At 27.1% G+C, this 23,180-nt stretch overlaps 1 protein-coding gene across 3 annotated transcripts in view; it reads left to right on the top strand.

Annotated features, from left to right (window-relative positions):
• The window catches only part of LOC107448201 (cell adhesion molecule Dscam1), a 233,495-nt gene that overhangs the window by 189,626 nt on the left and 20,689 nt on the right, over nucleotides 1-23,180 (top strand). For all 3 annotated transcript variants that reach the window (XR_006225556.2, XM_071177674.1, XM_043045821.2), the window contains exon 23: nucleotides 20,056-20,211. Coding sequence is in view for 2 of the 3 variants with exons in the window: in XM_071177674.1 (XP_071033775.1) it covers nucleotides 20,056-20,211 (156 nt within the window). In the remaining variant the exon portion in view is untranslated. The remainder of the gene's footprint in view (nucleotides 1-20,055; nucleotides 20,212-23,180) is intronic.

Raw genomic sequence — 23,180 nt, 5'->3', positions numbered from 1 at the left:
ATTGATTTTGTTTATTATCCAGTCATACTCAGATTCTTAATTAGAAAGTCAAACAAATCTTAGTTAAATATTTAACAAAAAAGCACTTTTAAGCTTTTCTACATGTTATTGGAGATAGAGGATTTAATTTAAAATTGAACTCTTATTGATTCCATATGTATTAAAATACCTCGCACTGTGATACAATTCATAAATATTTCAAAGTTAATAAAAAATATCGATAATTATAACAGTATGAAATATTATATGCTTAAAACTGGTTTAAATGAAGCACTTTATAAATATATATTTTAAGCAATAAGTATTCTGACTTAAATATTCAACACACTGTTTAGTTTATTTCGTATTGAAAGATAAATAATTTTTTTCTTTGTACCGGTAAAACAAAAAACTCTCTTTTGTTCTGAAATGAAATTTTTTATTTCAAAAACTTTTTTTATGTATGAAATAAATAAAAAAATTAAAAATGTACCATTATCGTTGATTCTTTGATTGAAAATCGTAATTGATGTTCTTTCTCTTTTTGCACATAATTCATTCAGTAACATTAAATATATTTTAAAGCTACGCACCTTAACATAGTAGATAAGCTAGCTACTTTCATGTAACTAACTAAACTATATACCTTAGTTATACATCTAGAAAAAATAAATACTGTAGCCTTATCTTCCTTCGATTGATGCCTTTAGATGGTTATTAAATTATTATAATAACCAATTAAAATATAAATAAAAATGTTTTTTTAAATTTTCTTCTTCTTTATTTTTTTCTAAGAGAAAGAAGAAAAAAATTTGATCATCTTCTAACCAGTCTTAATTCTATTACTTGGTGTGGTGTATAAAGATATTGTAACAATAAAAGTGACCGAATTCAATCATTAGAAATAAAGATGTGGAGACTATAGCGACCATCACTGAAAATAAAAAAGAATTGGAAAGTGTGTTAAAAGATACGTAAATATATCTCGATAAGTTAGAAATCTTAATATAGCCAAATAAAATATACACCTTAAGATAGCTGCATAACAGTTTGAGCTTAATGCATGAATGCTAACGTATATAAAAGGTGATAGATGTATGAAAACTTTTTTACAAAAATGCAGTAATATGCTAGATACATCATTCTCTTCCCTATCACTCTAGCTTTAAAAAATAACTATGCTTTGACCTCAGATCCAAGTGTAAAAATTTATATTAATGAACTATTTTGGTAGATTGAAGTATCTTAATTCTGCAAAATAATTCCCAATAAGAAAACGCTTGGCAAACATTTTTTTTCTTTTTTGAAAAAAAATAAACCATCCATTTTAAAGGACGCTAGACACAAATGTGTTAGCAAGGCCTGCACAAAAGATTTCAAATTGTTAGCCAGTTAAATAGCCAAATATCAAAAGTATTCGCCAATTTTCAAAAGTCTTCGCCAAATGTACAATTTTTTATGATTAGTTTTTTCCCATAGAATTATTTAACTGGGTTTAATCTGTATTTTACGGTAGTCTGTTTCTGGCTTATGTTATTTGGACCCAATTCTAATTGGTTATCCGGCGCATCTACCGAAAATTACTGTTATCGAATAAGAAATACTGATTTGTTCAGAAAGATTACATAATTTTGAAGATCGAGTTATATTTTTCTTTTCGGTTGAAAAAATGATTTGCACAAATACTTTCTCTAAACCACAATTTTATTCTCCAAATTTGCTATTTTATAGCATTTGGTGAGATGGCGAATGCTTAGCACGGGCCTTGGAATAATATAAATAGATATGGTCAGATAGTTTGTTAAGGGTACATATAGTTAGTTATGGGAAAATATAATTAGTTAAGGGTAAATATAATTAGATCTAAGTTAGATAAATGAGCTAAGTATATCTTCAGGCAGTTTAATATACTAAAATATTAGTCCATAAGATGCAAAAACGGTTATCTGGAATGCTTCGGAGGCGTCTGAATACTTAAAAGTATTAGAATTAAATTCCTAACAAATCAATTTAGGCAACGTGGGTATTAAAATAAATAGAAAATATGAAAATTTATGAAATTAATCTCTAGTCTTAGCACACGTTTAAAATTTAAAATTAATTATTTTTAATCTTCGTGAAAATTTGGCAGATTGATACAACATTCTGACGAACACAGATACTCTATTAAATAACATAGAGAAAAGTAGTTTTATGTATGGTTTTGCAAACAAGCTGTATCTTGAACTTAAACATTTGAACCAGAATTTTTATGAAATAAATTTTTCTTACATTCTTCATTATTTTGTATAAATTATGAACAAAATAATTGAAAAATATTATATTTAGCATTTTAAAAAATTTATGTTTATGAAATACAGCATGAAACAATGGTGTCCTTTACCGAATTAACGGTAAAATCTCACAGAACGCGGCTCTTTTCCAAACAATAATTTTTCAAATTTGCAATTTAAGAAAGAAAGAAGATCTAAGAAAGAAGATCTAAGAAAGAAGATCTAAGAAAGGCAGATATTCATCATTACTTTTTTGGATTTTATAATTTAGTACAAATATAATTCTGATAATCTATAAGATTTTTTAGTGACTATTAGACAGTTCTATAGAACTAAAGAATATCAAAATATATTTTTGCTTTTAATTAGAGCGTCAAAAATATACATAAAGTGGACACCGGTGTCCCATTTGCATCAAAGAGTTAAATTGAAATTGATAGTTTTAGGAACGGACATCTCTTTCAATCGAAATCTGGTTCGTACCAGACTGTCTGCTACATAAAATCGTAATCAAATTTTCATTTTTAAAAGTTGTTATTCTTGTTTTCTCGATTTTTCTCATTAATTTCTTCCTGATCTGCTCGTAAAGACGAAATAAAAAAATGTTTATACCACTAATATTTATGGATAAATATTAATATTCATGGGTACATATTAATATTCATGGGTACATATTAATATTTATGGGTACATATTAATATTTATGGGTACATATTTATTTTACTCTAATATTTTAAAATATGATATATGCAATAAGAAACAAATATAACTAATTATGCTTTAGGGTACCCTACAATGTGGAATAAATTCTTCATTTCAAATTCTCTTTCACGTATATTAGTAATTCAAAATTTTAATCATATAAAAAGTGAGTTAACGAAAACCAGGAGTAAACCATTAGGTTCTAAATGCGAAAAAAATGTTTTCAAAATTTATGGTTTGTTCTAGATTTATCTGTTCTCCCATTTTTATATGCCTTAAAATTTGAAATACCAATGGATATGAAACAGAATTCGCCATGAAAAGTTACTCCCGTCTCCTATAGTGTCTTCTTAGGTGCTGCGGTGGAGGGATAGTAATCATAGTTTGTTTGGAATTTGATAAAATGAAGAAAGACAAAACATTTCGGCATTTGAAACTTCATAGTTTGCTTTTGATTGATTTATACTTAATCTTCGATTTTAAACTTGAATTATTCATCCTATTAAAAGAGAATTCTTCATGAAGAATTTCTTCTGCTGTATAGGATACTCTTAATTTAATTAGTGAAAATAAATTGCATCAGAATTAAGGTACAGGTAAGGCAAGTTAAAATCACAATTTAAAAATTCCTTTTTTTTAAAACAAAAAATTTCATTAATTTTTGTTTGCTTTTTTAATTTGTGAGCTTTAGAAATGAAAAACTGAGTTTTGAGATAAATACAGTTAAATAAGAGAAAACAGATGATCAGGAAAATTAAGATATTTAATTTTTCAGCTCCATTATTATTTTCATTTAGGTTTTTTAAAATTTAAAAAAAATAAATTTTATAGTTTTTTTCTTAAAAATAAAAAAAAGTAGATAAAATCTTTTGTTGTAAATAAAAAAAGTGTAGAAATTTAATTTGTAGAAGGATGTTCCATGATTTTTAATATTTAGGTGCATTATAAATTCAATGTGCCATTTTTTCTTAAAAAGTTACTGATATTATATTAGATTTAAATCAAAAAGTCTAATCGTAGAATGGTTTTTCATTCCTAATACATTATAAATAATTTTCTGTCTAAAATTTTTTATTGTTTTTGAAACCTGATGGTATAAGACTAATGCTCAATGCATTCATAATAAAAGGAACCGCATAAAAATAAATACCAAAAATAACACGTATTGAAGCAATTTCACCTTATAGATTATAAATCTTTATCGAATTGTGATTGCTACTTTGATCATTGCTTGAAGAATTGCATATATCTAAACCTTTTATAACTTTTATAAATTGGATAAATAGATTTAATATGGAAAATATCTATTATTCAATTTACGAAACAATTTCGAAATTCTTAACTATTCCTTAAGCGAATTTAGAAACACTTGAAAGTCACGTCTGAATCGCGAGAATTTCTAAATCCTATGATCAGATTTGGAATTTACATATCTTTACACACACATTCTTTAAATGCAAGTTAAGTCAAATTAAATTTACATGTTCCGACGTGAAATTTCGAATGCCTGGATGAAATTAATTTAGAGATTTATTCTCGTAGAAAAGATATTGATTTATAACTCTAAGAATGGGAAAAGGACTAATTTTTCGATTCAATTCTACCGTCGCATGCAAAAGTGCAATGATAAAAATATTATATATTCTTCAAAATCCAATTGTATACTTTTGGAAGCGTTTATTAACTTTTACCGTCTACTTTGAAGTGCAGTTGATTGATTTGCGTGTGCATTTGTATTTATTTAATTATGTAAAGTTTATTTTATCGGTGAGTGAGTATTCATTTTTGAAATATTTTGATACTTTTTATGAAAATCCACGGAAGAATGAAAAAAACTAACTAAATATCGTATACGTGTGTATTTAACTTACTTTTTGAATTGACTACTTAGATGATTTTTACTATAGCGATTTTATTTGCTTTAACCCTTTCAAGATTGATTTCTAATTATTTTTTTTATAGAGAACATTTTTCTATTGGCAGTACTTTGCTGTTTTTATTCTGTTTTGTAACAAATAACGCTTTTTAAAATCTTTGTAACTAACATCTTCTGGTTTGACACTGGGGAAATTGATGTCCCATTTGTTTTTTTAATTGACTAATAACCCACGGAAAAAAACACTGGGACTTAAACATTTCAATTCGTAAATATAAAGTTCTTACGTTTGTTTTCATATCATAAACTTCAAAATCATGCAAATTAAGATTTAAAACAAATTAAGATTGAATAATACCTATATTATGACATTTATGTATTCCTAAGTTCCATTTTAGTTATTTTCCTCACCAAATGACGCATAAATTTCACAAATATTTGATTTTTTTCAAGCTTTGCCGCCATACTGCCAACTATCCAAGGAGAAGGAGCGAAACTCAAAAGATTTTAACGTGCAAATCAAACTTTAAAATGAGATCTATTTAGCTCAACAGTCGACTTGGGACATATATGTCCCGTAATGTTCGAAAGTGTTGAACTTTAATTAAAAAATAATTAACCATAATATTTGAACCTGTTACAAAACTTCTTTTTGGAGTCATCTAATGATTAAAACTTTGAAAAAAGAAAACGGTGATTTTTGTTTCATTGTGAGCAAAGGACGAAATATTTAAGAAATTACGATCGAAAAGCACCATTTATTCGCAGAACAACAACTTTCTTTTACAATAACATGCATGTAAATATATAAGTAAAAAATTTAGTATAATTTGTTTTTAAAAAAACATTTAGCTTTTGTTTTACTCTAAACGTTTATAAAAATTTGGAGTCATAATGTCAAACTGTTTTATTAAATCGTTCTTTTTAACTATTTTCTGTATCAATTGGTAGAATATATAAGAAATAAGAGACCGAAGGGAATATTCGAAGCGAATAAATTAATAAATCATTTGAATGAATGAATTGAATGAACGGATATAATGATTGATTTCAGGAACAAAATTGAATGAGCGAGTTGAATCCATAAATTGAATAAACTAATTGAATGAATGAATTGAAATTGAATTGGATTATACTGAATAGAAATAAATCAAGTTAAATGAATTTAATTCAGTAAATGGAATTGACTAAAATGTGTTAAATGAATTGAATTGAATAAATGAATTGATGAAATAGAATTGAATAAACTAAATTGAATGAATTGAATTGCTTTAATTGAAGTAAATAAATTGAATCAAATAAATTAATTTTGTTTTAAAACTAAATGATTTGAATTGATTGAATTAAATTGACTCAATTGAACTGAATGACTTGAATTGATTGAATTAAATATATTAATAGAATTGATTGAATGGAATTGAATAAATTTATATAATTTATTTATTTGAATTGATTTGAATTGTACAAGTTGAATAATTGAATGTATTAATTAAATGAATTATATTAAATTAATAAATTAATTATTTAAATGAATTATTAAATAAATAGTAGCATTGATTCAATTAAATTGATTTGAATTTAATGAATCAAATAATTGAATGGATTGAATAAATAAATTTATTAAATTAATTGATTCGAATTATATGAGTTGTATTGAATAAATTTAAGCAATTTTTACATCATTTATTCTTATTTTTTTAAACTATTATTTTTGTAAGACTAATTTTTCAGTAAAGCAAACACTTGCTGCACAGTAATGCTAACTAATTTACTTTTGACTTATAAAATACTAATAACCCACAATTATTTAATTAATATTATTCGCTATTTACCTCACCTGTGAAATATTATATTATATTTTTCTTAAAGTTAATGTATGTTCATAATTTCATAGCTATTTTAATGTTTGATAGCCATTTTAATTTTCTAAGATTTCCAAAATCTTTTATTAAAACTCCCTGCGTGTACTACAACTTTTATAAAACTTAGATGATGAAATGCAATTTTCCAACACATTTAGGGAAAAGTTTCGAAAGTCTCCAAAACTTTTAAAGCCTGTTTGTATGAAGCCGTAGATCGAATTATTTTCTTACATTTTTTATGTATCTTTCATTCGATTATTAAAGTTCTATAAAGTTTGAAAAGGCTTCAAGCATATAGTTTCCTACTGAAATGCTTTAAACCAAAATTTATCTCATAAGAATCTTTCATTTAAATTTAATTTATAACGTCTACTTAAACATGTAACGTCATATTTACTCAATCAAATAGATTTTTTTAAAAATCCAGACGGATCATTTATTTAGTTCAGAAGACTCTAGCTAAGGAGAAACTCGCAATCTTAGATTCCAGATTAAATTTTTGATATGATGTTTTCTTGATAGTCTTTTGCTCTTAACGGGCTTTTGATGACTTAGTATCATCCGATATAACTTTCTGAAAGGATTAAAAATCAAAGGATCACTTTTTTAGATTAAGAGAAATAATGATTCGTGACTTTAAAGTCTTATAGATTTTTATCAAATAAAGTAAAACAATGAAATAATAAGATTTATGGTTTTGAGTAAATCGTTTAAAACTTCATATCTGTCTTGATGTTTCTGTTATCAAGAATTCATCAATTGCTGCACATTGTTAGAATCTTGGTCATAATTCAATTTTGGCAATGTCAAAATTATTTCCACCCCAGTCACAACAGGTCATCTTGATCCCCTGGAATCTTGTTTTATTGAGATGAATGCTGAAATCCTTGTTATCAACATTAGTGTCTCACTACCTCTCCATAGCACGTGGAAATGCAATTTACCCTGATTTGCCCCTCTAGATCATTGTGAGATCTTTCTTGTTCTGTTTTTCTTGTTTTGTTATTCCTTTTTTTTTCTTCTCGGCTACAGTCGTTTTTTAAGTTTTTGTTTCTCTCACCTTTATTTTTCCATGAACTACAATTAACTAAACTAAAACGATTTTAGTTTAGTTCAGTTTAAACTAAAACGATTTTTTAATTTTTGAGAAAAACTTGTTTATCGCAATTTTAAATCTGTTGTTATTACTGTTAATCTGTTGTTTTTATTTCAATAATAATTTGTTTTTAATTTAAATTTTTTAAAGTATTTGTTATAAATTTTAAATATTTTTCTTTTAGCTTTTTCATTTTTTTAATTCTAAATTTTTAAGATTTATTTTTGATAAAGGCAAAGTATTTCAACTTTAGATTTAGTTGTGTATACTTTTAAAACTCTTTAAACAAGATATTGAATCATAATTATTGTATAATTTTTTTATGACCCACCGAAATATTTTTTTTAATAATATTATTAAAAAAATTGAACTTAAAAAGCATAAAAAGTTTACGTGTCTTTGGAAATAATATGAGTTGATAAAATCCAAAATTTGAGGAAAATAAACGTTTATAGAAGGAGTAATAGTTAAAAATAACCTTTTATTATTCCCGCTGAACTTTGCATCGATTTTGTTCAAATTTGGAATAAATTTGTTAATCATCAATATATTCAATTCGTTATACATTAAGAAGAATATCTAATAATAATAATAGTAATAATAATAATAATAATAATAAGTTATTCTCAAGAATATTTTTTGAAATTTATTTGCTATTTGGAAAGTGAATTTAATAATTTAGCACATTGTTTTCAATTCGTGCAATTAGCTCAAACACAAGTACATAGTTATTAAAAGAAGAAGGAGAAGAAGAATAAAACGATCGAAAGTAGAAGTCGCTGTAGGGGCTTATAATTATGACGACTTTCTTAAACTATTGGAATAATATTTTCAAATCTATGGCTATCGATTGTCAAGAACGTTAAACAGTAAAATGCTTTTAATATCCCGCAGAACTTTGCATCGATTTCGTTCGAATTTGGAATCAATTTGTCTATCATCAATTTATTCAATTCGCTATACTCTGAGAAGAATATCAAATAATAATAATAATAATAATAATAATAATAATAATAATAATAAGTAATTCTCAAGAATGTTTTTTGAAATTAATTTGTTGTTTGGAAAGTGAATTTAATAATTTAGCACATTGTTTTCAATTCGTGCAATTAGCTCAAACACAACTACATAGTTATTAAAAGAAGAAGGAAAAGAAGAATAAAACGATCGAAAGTAGAAGTCGCTGTAGGGGCTTATAATTATGACGACTTTCTTAAACTATTGGAATAATATTTTCAAATCTATGGCTATCGATTGTCAAGAACGTAAAACAGTAAAAAGCTTTTAATATCCTGCAGAACTTTGCATCGATTTGGTTCAAATTTGGAATCAATTTGTCAATCATCAATTTATTCAATTCGCTATACTCTAAGAAGAATATCTAATAATAATAATAATTATTATAAGTAATTATCAAGAATATTTTTTGAAATTAAATCATTATTTGGAAAGTGAACTTACTAATATAGCACATTGTTTTCTATTCGACCAATTAGTTTTAACACAACTACATAGTTATTAAAAGAAAAAGGTAAAAAAAGAAAAACGATCGAAAGTAGAAGTCTCTGCATGGGCTTATAATTATAACGACTTTCTTAAACTATTGGAATAATATTTTCAAATCTATGGCTATCGATTGTCAAGAACGTAAAACAGTAAAAAGCTTTTAATATCCCGCAGAACTTTGCATCGATTTGGTTCAAATTTGGAATCAATATGTCAATCATCAATTTATTCAATTCGCTATACTCTAAGAAGAATATCTGATAATAATAATAATTATTATTGTAAGTAATTATCAAGAATATATTTTGAAATTAATTTATTATTTGGAAAGTGAACTTACTAATATAACACATTGTTTTCAATTCGACCAATTAGTTTTAACAGTTACCTTTTTATTAAAAGAAAAAGGAAAAAAAAGAAAAATGATCGAAAGTAGGGGCTTATAATTATGACGACTTTCTTAAACTATTGGAATAATATTTTCAAATCTATGGATATCGATTGTCAAGCACGTAAAACAGTAAAAAGAAAAATATTTTTTTTTGCATGAATAGATTTTTCTGTCAAATTTTGCTTCTTCAATCAATTTTGTAACTATCAATAATAAATCAGTGTAGTATATTTATGGTGAGTCCTATGAATTACTTAGATTGCATTGGTACAGTTCCAATATTTATTTAAATTTTTTTTCTGGAATTGCTATAGTAGAACTGATATCAAATAAACTTATTTAAATTATTTTTTTTCGAATAATAAATCTGCCACTACTATCAATCTTACAATTTATTTTAAATTAATTGTCGTTTTTTTAATAATTTTGATATAACTATCAAGATTGCAATCTATATTACAATGGTTTAAGTATTTGTTTTAAATAATAAATACGATAATACTATCAAGAATGCAATGTACATTACAATGATTAGTGTTTTTATTTTAAACAACAAATTTAATTAAAGATTGTAATCTCTATTCCTCTAATTAACATTATTTAATAACAAGTCTGACAATCGCATTGATACAACTATCAAAATTGTAACCTATAATAATTTATTTACGCATATTTTAATCAATAAATTTAATATTATTATCCAAATTGCAATGTATGTAACATTAATGACGGAAACTACTGGAAAAGGATTAAAACATATTACTTCCTTGGGAAATTTTTTTTTAATCGTTTCCTTAGTTTAGCCTCGAAAAAAAAGATTCCAATTTAGAAATATTAAAATCATAACAGTTTAGTATAGTAAAGGTACCTTTAAAATATTATTATTATAATTTCGTTCGTGATAAGGATATTTGAGTTTGCTATGCAATTCTGTTTCATCTAAAGTTTAAGTTCATGCTTCTGAAAATAGATGGCAGTCATGTCTTATGAAGGAATCTTATGAAGGCAGTCATGTCTTATGCAACTTATTAAAAAAAACGCGTTCATTGCAATCAAATTGGAGAATCAAATAATAATCATAAAATATATAAATAAAATAGATAGATAATTCAAAAATATCTTTTATTATTGCTTTCGTTATTATTCTCCAAATATTAAAAAAAATAACGGTAATACAGAGTTTTAATACTTTAAAAAAAATCAAATTTTTTTTATTTAACCGAGATTGTATCAGAAAATGGTTAACAGCTTTAATTTAAAATTTTTTTAATAATTTTAAGATGTTTAGTTCATGCGAATTTTAATACTCAGCAATGCAATTTAAAGCTTTCAGAGTTTTGGAAGAGCAATAATAAGTTACGAAAGAAATCAAGTAAAAAAGTCTTTTTAAAAATTGTTTTAAATCATTCAGAGCTGTAAGCTAGTAAACATCAGTGGTATTGAAAAAAAAGAAAATCATGGGCAGTTTTATTTATATTTGTTGGCTAGTTCTCAAAAATCGAGAAAATTCCATTTTTCAAACATCTTTCTTGAACAATCTAATTGAAATGTTTGGCCAATTTTCAGGATCTGCTGCTGAAATTTCCCCCTGCACCTGCTGTCCAAATTGACCAAATCGCAATTGGTTTTGAAGTTATCAAAAGCAGACACGCACACAAAACTCTTCCATTTTATATTATATGCAGATGGAATCTATGTACCATCTTTTTTTTAAAATCAACTAAACAATAGAAACGCTTAAAATGTGAAATAGAATTTTCATGTGCATTTTTAGAATCCTAATTTTATAAAATACCTTGTGCCATGAATAAATTGCGGAAAAGAATCTAAATTAAAATCTTAAGTAAATTTTAGATAGAATATCTCAAAAAAGGTAATCTTAATAGATACAAAAGATAATATAAGATAGATAATGGATAATACGAAATAATAAGTGAAGAAAATAGATAAATCTAAAATAAAAATCTCAGTAAAGATTTAGGTAGAAGATCTAAATAAAATATAATTTAAATAGATGAAGAAGATAATAGAAGATATATAATAGATAATGGAAGTTGATAACAGAGGAAGATAGATAATAGACGATAATTATAGAAGAAAATAGATAATAGAAGGTAGATAAATCTAAAATAAAAATTTTATGTAAGATTTAGATAGAAGATAATTAGATTAGAAGAATAGAAAATTAAGTAAGATTTAGATTATAAGTACAAAAATCTTGTTTAAATTGATAAAGATTAGTTATTTAATTAAGGAACAGCACAAAAGAAAATCAAAGTTATTCTGATAAAACTCTTTAAGGAATAAATAAAGTCTGTATATTTTTCTCTTTTTCAAACGCACGTGAATAATTTATTCTGGCAATTTGATTTACATCAAAAGGAATAAATTGATTGTTTCTGGTTGAAAAAGTTATTTTTGTTTAAAGGGTTGGTTGTTTTACCTTCATCTCCCTTTGGCCGACATTAATTTAAAACCTCGATTTATTCAACCTGCCGTTACGGAGTGAACTTTAAACCATCTGTCTTGCAAACTTTCTAAAATTTAATGGTTGAAAACGATTACTTGATTCTTGAGGATTTCTTTGAAAAACCCATGTTTGAAGTACCCAATTTTCAAGGAGAAAATCATTATACGCGTTGAAGTTGACTTTATAATGATTCTTTCACTTTGTGCTTTTTTTGTGTGTTTACCTTTTCATCATTTATTGTAGTTTACGAGGTTGTAGAAGTTGTTTGAATTAATGAAGAAATATGTTTAACTTCGGACGTGTTTTAAGTAAGATTTTGTTGTTTTGAAACGTTTGCTCTTGGGCGCTGGAAATTATGCATTTGTCAAAGGAAAACAAGCATCAATTTTAGACTCAAAAGTATTTCACATGCTAAAATAGACGATTTATTAATTCATTTTTGTTCAATGCTTGGCGTTTTGATCGTATTTTGACAAAGCCAAAAGAAGAGTTTGATATCTGGATGATTTAGAGATATAATTTGCAGGATTATTAAAAGTTCTAAAATTGGAAAATATTTTAGAATATATCTTTCTGTTTGAAGATTAAAATCTTTTCGAATTTAAGAGAAAATAATAATCTAAAATAAGAGCAATTCGAAAGAGAAACGATTTTTGGGACGTAGCTTTAAACATTTTATTTTAAAGCAATTGCTTAATTTTTTTTCAAAGCAATTTTTCAAAGTAGATACGGTTGAAAATGTACTTGATGAAAAAATGTCACGAAATTAAAATCTTTCAAATTACTTTGAACTATATGGGCGCTTTGGGAAAAAGAAACTAGTTCATTTCAAAGTGTTAACAAAATGTATGCGTTAATTTTTTTTTCTTTTTCTTTTTTATCAAAGTTTATTTATAATGAATTTTTTATTTACAAAATGCTTAAATGAATACATAAATGCCAGAGAAATATTCAGTAAAAAGATTAAGAGCATTCATTAAAATAAATCCTGGTTATAACTGTAATTATTTTTTACTACTGCACTACAATGTGTAAAAAACGGCAGTTATAAAATGGCAGAAAAAAATGGTTTTGAGAATGTCAAATTATTTTAGGTTTTATTTTTCATTGATATTTTGCGTCAAGTTCTCAAATTTAAGGAATTTTTATTGATTTTTCTAATAATTTTCAGCAAAAACTGAAATCTGGGTATTATTCTATAAAATAACGAGTGTTCTTAAGTTGATCATTTGAAAAGTCAATTGTAGAAAATGTGCCTTTCGCTGCTTTTTCTTCAGTACATTATCATTTTTCTATACACTGTTAATTTAGAATTTTCTACTCTATATGAATTAAGGCGCTAAAAAAGTTGATATTTTATAAATTGAGTAGCAAAACTCTTTGAATGATAATATCACTAATTGAGAAATATTCTAAATTATGTAAAACGATGTTTTTAAAAAATCCCCGATGTTCCTGAACAGAGTATTGCAGTCTGAAGACAAAATAAACAATCCGCCGAGTAAATATTTCGGTACAAATGGTCTGTCTGAAACTGATATGAAGCAGAAAATTTGTTTTATGTTGTTGTTGTCGTCGTTGGCCATTATGGCAGAGAGGGTTCGATTGTTCTTGTTTTCCAGTGGCTCCATCTATGGCCAAGAATTCGAATCCTGCCACACCCATTCATACATCCATTCATTCATCCACAGCTCGTACTTTTGACCTGAACCTGAGAACGATCAATCTTCAATTCAGTACCCCCAGAAGCATTGATTTGTTATGGAGGGCTATGCACATGGAGGACTTTGTGACCCGACATATTTAGCGTGAACCAGTCACCATTTACTACACGAGGAGTCCTCGTCCGGCTGGATTCGAACTCCCGTTTTCACGAACTTGAGTCCAGCGACCTGCCAACCAGGCTAAACCGGCCAATTTGTTTTATAGTTTTGAAATAAGTAGCATCCTCTGCTGATGGACATCGTAACTAATTTTTCAATTCAGTCTTATCCAATGCAAAACACAATGTTTATATTCGTATGTTTTTATTTTATTTATATTTTGAATCGTCGGTCATTTTTCGGGACAAATTGTATTCTTTTTAGCCCCAATTTGTTAAGTTTTAAACTATTTAATTGTTTGACTGTAGTCAGACTGAAAAGTTATCACCAATCTTGTTATAACTGAGTATCTAAATTTATGCGACATTTCGCGTTGTTTTTTCATTTCTTTCCAAATCTAGTAAATAAATTCGTTTTGAAGAAAAAAAAATGCTGAATAAGGCATTTTAAACAATTTTCCGCTATGTACAAATAAATTCTAGGTATATAGGTTATTCACTAGGTTTGATATCTATTCGCTATATCTGTTGACTTATTTATCTATTGAAAACGTTTGATAAAAGTGTAATCTTCTTCGCCATCAATTTGATATTGAACGTTTCTTTTGCTGCTTTTACGTAAGGTCATTACCATGAATAATTCATGTTTTAACGCTCAATTCAACTGATTTCACCTTTGACAGCTCGCATTTGTGATTTCTCAAAAATATATATATCTTTTTTTTAACATTCTCCGATACTTTTGATAATATATCCGTAACAAAATAGCTTGATAACTTTTTCCATAAATCCTACAAGATCTAACTTTTATTGTATTAAACACGGTCAGAATTGTGATAAAAAATAACAAAATTTTCAGTTTAAAGAAAAATTTCTAAAGTTTTTTATCTTGCACATTTTTTTGGTTCGAAATCTAACAATATTTTCCGAACACAAAAAAGAATGACTTAAACAGTTAAACTTTAATTTATTCAACAAGCCCATAAAGGTTAAAGGTGAGGCTCTGTTCAAACCAGGAACAGATGCACTGCAAAAATAATAGAATAAAACTTTACAAATGAATAAAATTTATTTTGGAAACAAAGAAAAAAATGGATTTCAAAAAAACTCTAAGACACAATTATATCAATTTAAACCAAAACTTCAAAGATCTGTAAAAAATGTTGAATAAGAAAAATTCTATGAACACAGAATACGGAACGATAAATTCATAAGACAAAAATACAACTTAGAGCAAATTAATTAAACATTCTAACATTGCTTTGAAACTTAATAATTTTAGAATTTGTTAGTTTTATAACAATATTCGATTAGTTTCAAATGGGTTAATAAAATCAATTTCTGTTTAAAACGCAATTACAGTTATGTTATACTATTTGAAGTGAATTATTATTAATGGTGATCTGAAACTGAAGTATGATTTAATTTTTTTGCTATTTGAGCAATAAAATACTGCAGACGAAGAGAACAAGACAGTTGACAGTTCAGGGTTTTTAATAGAAATTGAGCTCGAAGCGAATGAACATAGTGTTTTTGTTGTTGAGTCATTTTCATGGTCGTGAAGTTTTATATTATGAAGATCAGAATAAGCTGACATACGCAATAAACTAGCCTCAATGAAAAGAGCGAGACAGTTGACAGATCGGAATGATTATAAGAAATAGAACATTACATGAAAACACTCTACACAAATTCGTTAGGTAATAGTTTGAAAATTGAATAATTTCTTTCAGCATTATCCTGGTCGAAAATTTTTCAAATTTGATGATCACAATAAGCTGCTCAAATCACATGCGATGAAATTTTGCCAATGAAAAGAACAAGGCAGTTGACTTTCCGGGATGATTACAAAAAGTAGAACACTAAGAAGTGTAACATGTTGTTAAGGAATATTTTGGTCCATATTAAATCATTTCATTTATCATTTTTCTGGTAGTAGAGTTTTCTATTTTGATGATCTGAGTTTGCCATCCAAATCACATTTAATGAAATGTTGTCAATGAAATGAACATGATAGTTGACAGTCCAGAGCGATTGCAAAAAGTAGAAAACTAAGAAGCACGCCGAGTCTTAAGGGATATTTTAAGCGTGGTGAATTATTTCCTGATTTTTTGTTTAATGTTAATTTATTGTCAACGTACTGTACAGATTTGCTGTATCTTTCTTTTACACTTAAGTATTATGCAGAAATTACGTAACTACCCTCAGCTAGAAAGAGGAAATTGACAGCTGCATCTGCAAAATCATCAATGATTATTTTGTCAGTATCAGCTTTTCGAAGTAAAGGTGGCCTTTGCGCAATGCTGACTATCATGTCGTTGGTCATGAAATTACGGAGCCCTAACTTCTACGATGGGTCTCACGCAGAATTGCCTGTTGCTGGAATAGGCAATGTTCCGTCACACATTGTGGTGTATATCTGAAAAATAACCGCATAAAAAAAGTAGTAGCTTGCATTTCCTTAAACTAAATGGCTAATTTTTTTTTGCCTACCAATTGTGTTTTGACCTCAGATTAAAATATAAATAGTTTTATTATTCTAGTTGACAAAATCTTGTTCAAGCAGAATAAATTTATTTAATTGTTATTTTACTATATTCAAACAAAACAGATAAGCATAAATAAGATGGTATTCAAACTTCTAACAGTGAGAAAATCGTTTATTAACTGCATTCTCCTAATAATTAATAGTATTATATTCACCTCAACCGGAATTTTATCTCACCAGCTAGGCTCAAATAATGAAGCCACTTAATTCCTTGCAGATGGGTGCGTATTATAGCCGAGACGTCTAATCTGTCTATCTCATGACCGGCAGAAGGTGGGTTCGATTCCCGAAGAGTTTCCAGGGCCCTGTACTTCCCGATTTGAGACTCTGGAATATTAGAATACAATACTCTCTTTCATGTTTAGATGGTAGTACCATGACATAAAAAAGTCTAGTATTCCGCATTGCTTACGATATGTGGAATAACCAGATAAGCTAATTAAACCACATTCCACTGCTTATTTGGAAAACGGAACTCAACTACAACTAAGATCATCCTCTAACGAAAAGCCTGGTTCAGTTATCCAGTTAATTTTCTATTTTTACGGTATTGTAGCCATGCTAGTTTTAGATAGTAAAACCCCCTATAGTTTCGTAACCATGGTTTCTTATCTATACTAGCTGTAAACGGTTTCAAAATCGCAAACGTAAAAATTGCTCTTTACCGTAAACTTTACTGTTAAGGTTTATTGGATGGACAGACTGCTGGTGGTTATTTTACCGTAATTTTAGAATGGAAATTTGTAAAAGTGTGTTTTGATAACCCTTTTTTTAATAAAAGGAACCACCCTTTTAAAAGAAATCATTCTACAAATAGTAGGAATGTTTTCTATTACAGTTACTTGTGTCGTGAATTTTAGGACGTTCCTGGGGAAACATTTAAAATTAAATTTGAATTTATTCCCATGTTAGCTGCCTAATCCTCTTTGTTCATCTCTCATAGTTTAATGCTCGAAATACAAGCTTAAATCTGTGAAATGCCTTTAAGAAAGTCTCATTAATCCCTTCATGCTCGTTAAACACAACACTCTAAACACACGTAGGGATTTCATATAAGGTGATGTTGCATAAGTTAATGCTTGAGCACACACTCAACTGTCACTGTTTTAGAATCATTTTACGGTGCTTTGCATACCTTCATAAACTGCAAAATTTGTAGCGCTTAGTTGGGAAACTTTGTCACCGAAAATAAGCTTCATATTTTATAAAACACTCGAGAACGAAATATGACTTGATTTAGTTTAGATTAGGCAATGAATCAAATTCATATATAATAGGTTTAAAAATGAATAGGATATAATTTTCTATTTTTTATTATTCAGTCAGTCTCATATTGCTTTTATCAATCATTAGGTTGTTTATCATTCATTTAGTTTTACTTTGTCAACTTTTAGTACAAATTAAGATAGTTGTGTTCATATTTTTAAAATATAAAAATTATTTAATGCAAACATGCTTTTCTATAATTTTCCATAAACGGGTATTGCTTGTAAATAGCACAACTTTGATGAAATAACCTATTTTTTTTCTTTTTTGAATTGAGGGTTATTGATGAAAATGGAACGTTGCAACCCGATAAAGTTTTATTTCATACCAGTCTACTCTAATTTGTCACAAAAATTTTTTAAATATAGTTGCCAACCTAAAAAATCCAAAAAAAGTATGTTAATGATCACTTTATTTCAAATTAAAACCAAATAATGTGTTTTTTTAAAATTTATGTGGTGAAGCTAAATTTAAACTCCAATATTGATAAATGATTACATCAAGTTCACTCATTCGCGCATTCTGAAAATAACAATTTAGGCGTAAGTTTGGATATCGTTAGATGATAACGGTATGCTATTTACAAACGATCCAGAGAAAAAATGAATTTGTTGTCTTGCCCGCTGTTGTCCTCCCACTATTCTATGCTGCAAAATGCATGTTCGTTTCTAGTTGTGTTATAAGTGTAGTTATATTTTAATTTGTATACATGCGTCAATATGATTTTATAATATATTGTATCTATAGGCTTCCGTATTCTTAAGCCTAATTCGAATTCACCCTAATATTCTATCTGTGCTAAGTTCAAGTTTAAATAACAAACTAATTTTACTTTAAGAATTAATCTAGAATGAGCAAAAACAATAGCTTGAAACTAAAAAAAAAAGGGAACCCGTAATAAGTTTTGGTCTAATGATCGGATCTTCACGTTCTAAGAATCAATCTTAATGTTTCAAAGGGGTATCTTTAAATATGCTAATTAATGCAGATTATAATTTAAGTTACGAAATCATGCACAAAATCCTACTTTCTCTAAATAAAAATACCCTTTTTTAGATTGATTCGGATTTCTGACCCTCAGAATTGGAGGTACCCGTAATCTGGGAAATATGGTTCCGATAGTTTGGGGTCAGGAGGGCTGTGCAAAATGTTTTGTGAATTGAAAATTTTTTGCATATGATTGTAATGAATTGCAAAGTATACAATACTTTTGCATCATTTTGAAGAATTTATTATTATATGGCAATATGCAAAGTTTAAGCAAAATCTGTGGAATTGTTCTTGAAATATATAATTGACTTTTTTCTGACCCTCAAAGTATAGGATAGGGAGTAGCTGTAATCTCTAGAAAATGAGGTCAGAATAATTTGGATACCTGAGCGGTAGAAATTTTATACCCCATAATGTTAATTTTACTTTTTGAGTAATTACTAGTTTCAAAGCGAATCGTTTCTTTAATCGCCCTTCCTTTATTCAAGCATAATTCCTGGCAACAAATAATTTTAATAATTATTTATCAATTCTTTCATTATTTTATTTAATAATAATCGAAAAATTTCAAAATTTAACTTATACAAGTTTTTATATAATTTTTATCACTTTTGTATAATTTTTATATTAGATTCCGTAAATTAAAATATTGTCTGCACTAAACAATATGTATTTTTAAAGTAAGGTCCCTGAGCTAGGCCTTAGTACGTGAAAATCCAATCATTAAACCAAAAGTTATTCATGATGATACGCGTCTTACTGTGTATAACTTACATAATCGTACTTATTTAATACTTATTGTACTATGTAATATTATCTATTTTCGCATCAATCTACATTCATAAGATTCTTTTACTAAGTAAACCTACTTAAAGTGCAAAAGATGTAGCTTACAATGGTCTTTTTGCCACAAATTCTTGAAAGTTCGTTTGCACTGGTCTTCCATCTGCATAATTTAGAAACCGAATAAAATTCCTAAATATTGAAGTGTAACTGCCATCAAACTTCACAAAATACAATCTACTAAAAGGCACCTCTAAATTATCAAATGCAACCTTACTCAGCTTAGCAATATTCATTAGGGTTAAAACTAAGTTCTTTGAGCCCACTCAGCATCTCTAAGTTAAGAATTATTTCAAAAGACACGATTCCCTAACTTCATTACTTCGTAGTTAAAATGAAGTAAATTTTCATTACTAACAAAAGTGCATTTTCAGAATATTTCATAAGTCCTCTTTCAGAAATAATGCATTTTGTTCTTTATTCTCTTTTAGAATATGAGTCCCAGAAGGTTGCGACGGACTCTTTGCTCATGTCGGAGGTATCCCAGAAGTCCCTGAGCGGTAAACAGTCTGTTAATGGATCACATTATTCATCACCCACAAGGGGGCAGCACCATTTCTCGAGTAGCAAAAGTGGCGAACAGAGAAGTAAGTAGGATGGCCCAATTTTAAAATTTCCGAGCGTAGATAACTTTAGAATGAATGGTCCGGCGTCTTTTACTAGAAAAGTGCTTTTGACAATTTACCAAAAGGAGAATGAATCATTTTCAGTTCTACAAATTTAAACTGATCTAGATGTTCTATATTTTACCCTGGGACTGTCAGACAGAAAGTAGAGGAAAGAATGACACTCATCTATTTATGAAAACGCTTTGTATTTTAACAAAGTCTTAAGAATAAATAATTTATATGAGAATAAAAACTATTTCTCTATAGAATAGTTACGAGGAGCTTGTATAACCTTGTATAATAAAAGTTAAAATCGCTACATGCAACGGTATTTTTAAAAAAAAGGATGAGAAACAATTATTTTAAAACATTCATTTTAGCAAATAATACGAATAGTTGTTTTAGAATCATTTATAGTACTTTTAACAAAAAAAAAATAAAGATGTTATTTTAATAAGGACTTTGAAGAGTTATTTTAATAACAATCAATAAAATTTATTTTTATATTACACAAAAAAAAAACTTTTTATATTAAACGGAGAGCTTTAAACTAAATAGATAATGGTATTTAATATAATATAATGAGTTCTACGTTTTATGCCTCTTCAAGTGTATCAATAATCGTAGCACTATCACCATCCCCTCGACTACCACATTCATGTTACCTTTATTAATATTCCTTTTATTTGTTTCTTTGGAAATTAAAGCGTTCCTTTATCTCTAACCAGCATTCTTTTTTCATACTTTAATAGTGCCATTATGAAGCACGAAAACATTTTTCTACTTAAACTGCGAATTAAAACAAGTTTGTTTTTATTTTTTAAGTATATTTTTCCTTTATCTTTCGTTGGATTTCTCGTTTCGTTAACATTTTCCATTAGCCTATTTTTTTCGTGTATGAACACTTTTGAAAAATCTGTTAAAAGTTATTAAAATAAATAAAAGTACATTTTGAGTGGAATATTAATAATACGTTTTACTTTAAAAAAAAAATCATTCAAATCACAGTAAAAAATTTCAGAGTTTCTTGCTACCAAAAATTAGAGAAATTATCCTAAGGCGGTATTCCATAAAGTTTTTCATTACATCAAGACCAAGAATTGTTTCTGCTGTAGTGAAGCATCAAAAATGTTCTTTTACACTACTTCGTTAAGTAGTCACCACCATTTTGTTACCTAGTAACACTGAAATTTATAATTATCGCAAAGTATGATACGCATAAGAGTTAGAAATTTATATTTGTGACACAATATAAATTAACTAACTTAGTATGAATTTATATAATATTGCATGAAATAAAATTTTTTTGTTAATTAAGCATATTCACATCATAGCATATTCACATCATATTACTATGACTTCGAACTAGGCTTAACAAATCCGAAAGTGAATGGATGTTAAATATTATAAATTATTTAATACAATTGGCATACTTATGTAAATCTTCTAATGGAAGCATAAATATCTTTAAAACGTAAAACATACATGCCATTTATAATAGTTTACATGATCAGTTTGTCAAATCAATCCGACAACATTGAAATTACATCGATTAAGATCTTGGATTTTACTCTCTTTTTAGTACTATAGTCAATAGCTAAGCCTAGGTTAGGCTTCGATGATGATGAAGTACATATCATCAGAAATAATGTTCATAGTTAAGTAAATTCACTAGTTTTGTATAGCCGAAGTTTTCTGTAATCGATTATAGCACTTTTAACAAAAAAATCACAATTCCTTTTCCAACGATAACGGATCATTTAAAAACGATAACAACACGCCTGTTGCCAACTATGAATAGAGTAAATGCACCTGACTTTGTGAAAGATTTATCAATTATTGGTGCTTAGATCTAACTTTGCACTTTAAAGTGTGTGTGAAAGCTCGATTCAGTATTAGCTTGAAACAACACACAATATTTTTACAGTGTAGATTTTTCTTGATCACAATAATTTAATTAAAAGTTTATGCTTGATTCGTATTTGTTTTAACTTAAATTAATCTGGTGCAAAGCAATCTGTTGAAAAATAAATATAGATTCGAAGAGACAACTCATAATTGCTGGAGTAAAAAAAATATAATTTATTGTTTAAATATTTTGCGCATTTTATATTCATAAGTGATATAGAAAATTCCTAACAAGTGTATTTTTTATGCTATCTTAGACATTATAACAGTTTTATTTTTTAAATTATTTCAATCAGTTTAAAAGAACATTTTGTAGGATATAATTTTATTGTTTAGATAATAGGAAATTTAATTGCTTCTTGAGAAGATATAACCTGAAGGAAATTAAATATTGCGCATCAACAAAAAATATAGATTTTCGGTTTATTAGTTTATCCTTTTTTCAAAATTACTTTAATAATTATTTTTCAAAAATAATTTTTTAAAGTTTGAGATTATAAGAATATTAATATTTCATTTGATACTTATTGAAATAAGTTTGCTGATAGATTATGTTTGGTGACTTTTAAAATCATTATCAAAGAAATAGCTACATTTCTTTTCATGGAATTAACTTCAAAAGTTAAACTCATACTTACGAACTCATTGATTTTAATAGGAATTCACTTAAAGCTTTATAGCGTAAGCCATTTTTAAGATTCTACTAAATCGAATTGCTTCTATGAAATTTAAAAGAAACAAATATTCTTTAGTTTTGTAAAAACTGTTTCTTAAACGACGCTTTCATCTTTCAATTTTTAAATCATGTAAAAAGTATCATCATTAAATTTTTACGCCTGATTTGAGCTTTTGTTAAGATTAATTAAACGGATTGAACTAATTTTCAATAGATTAAATGAATTTTTACGATAACATAAATTAAACATTTCTTCTTTGTAATAAATGTTTTACCTCTTAAAGGTACTTATTTTTAAAAATTAATTAAGTATACGAAACTGATTGTACAGAATATATATATATATATATATGTAATAAGAAAA

The sequence above is a fragment of the Parasteatoda tepidariorum genome, chromosome 1, assembly GCF_043381705.1.
Source record: "Parasteatoda tepidariorum isolate YZ-2023 chromosome 1, CAS_Ptep_4.0, whole genome shotgun sequence".
Classification (NCBI taxonomy): Eukaryota; Metazoa; Arthropoda; class Arachnida; order Araneae; family Theridiidae; genus Parasteatoda; species Parasteatoda tepidariorum.
This window is presented reverse-complemented; position numbering and strand designations above follow the sequence as displayed.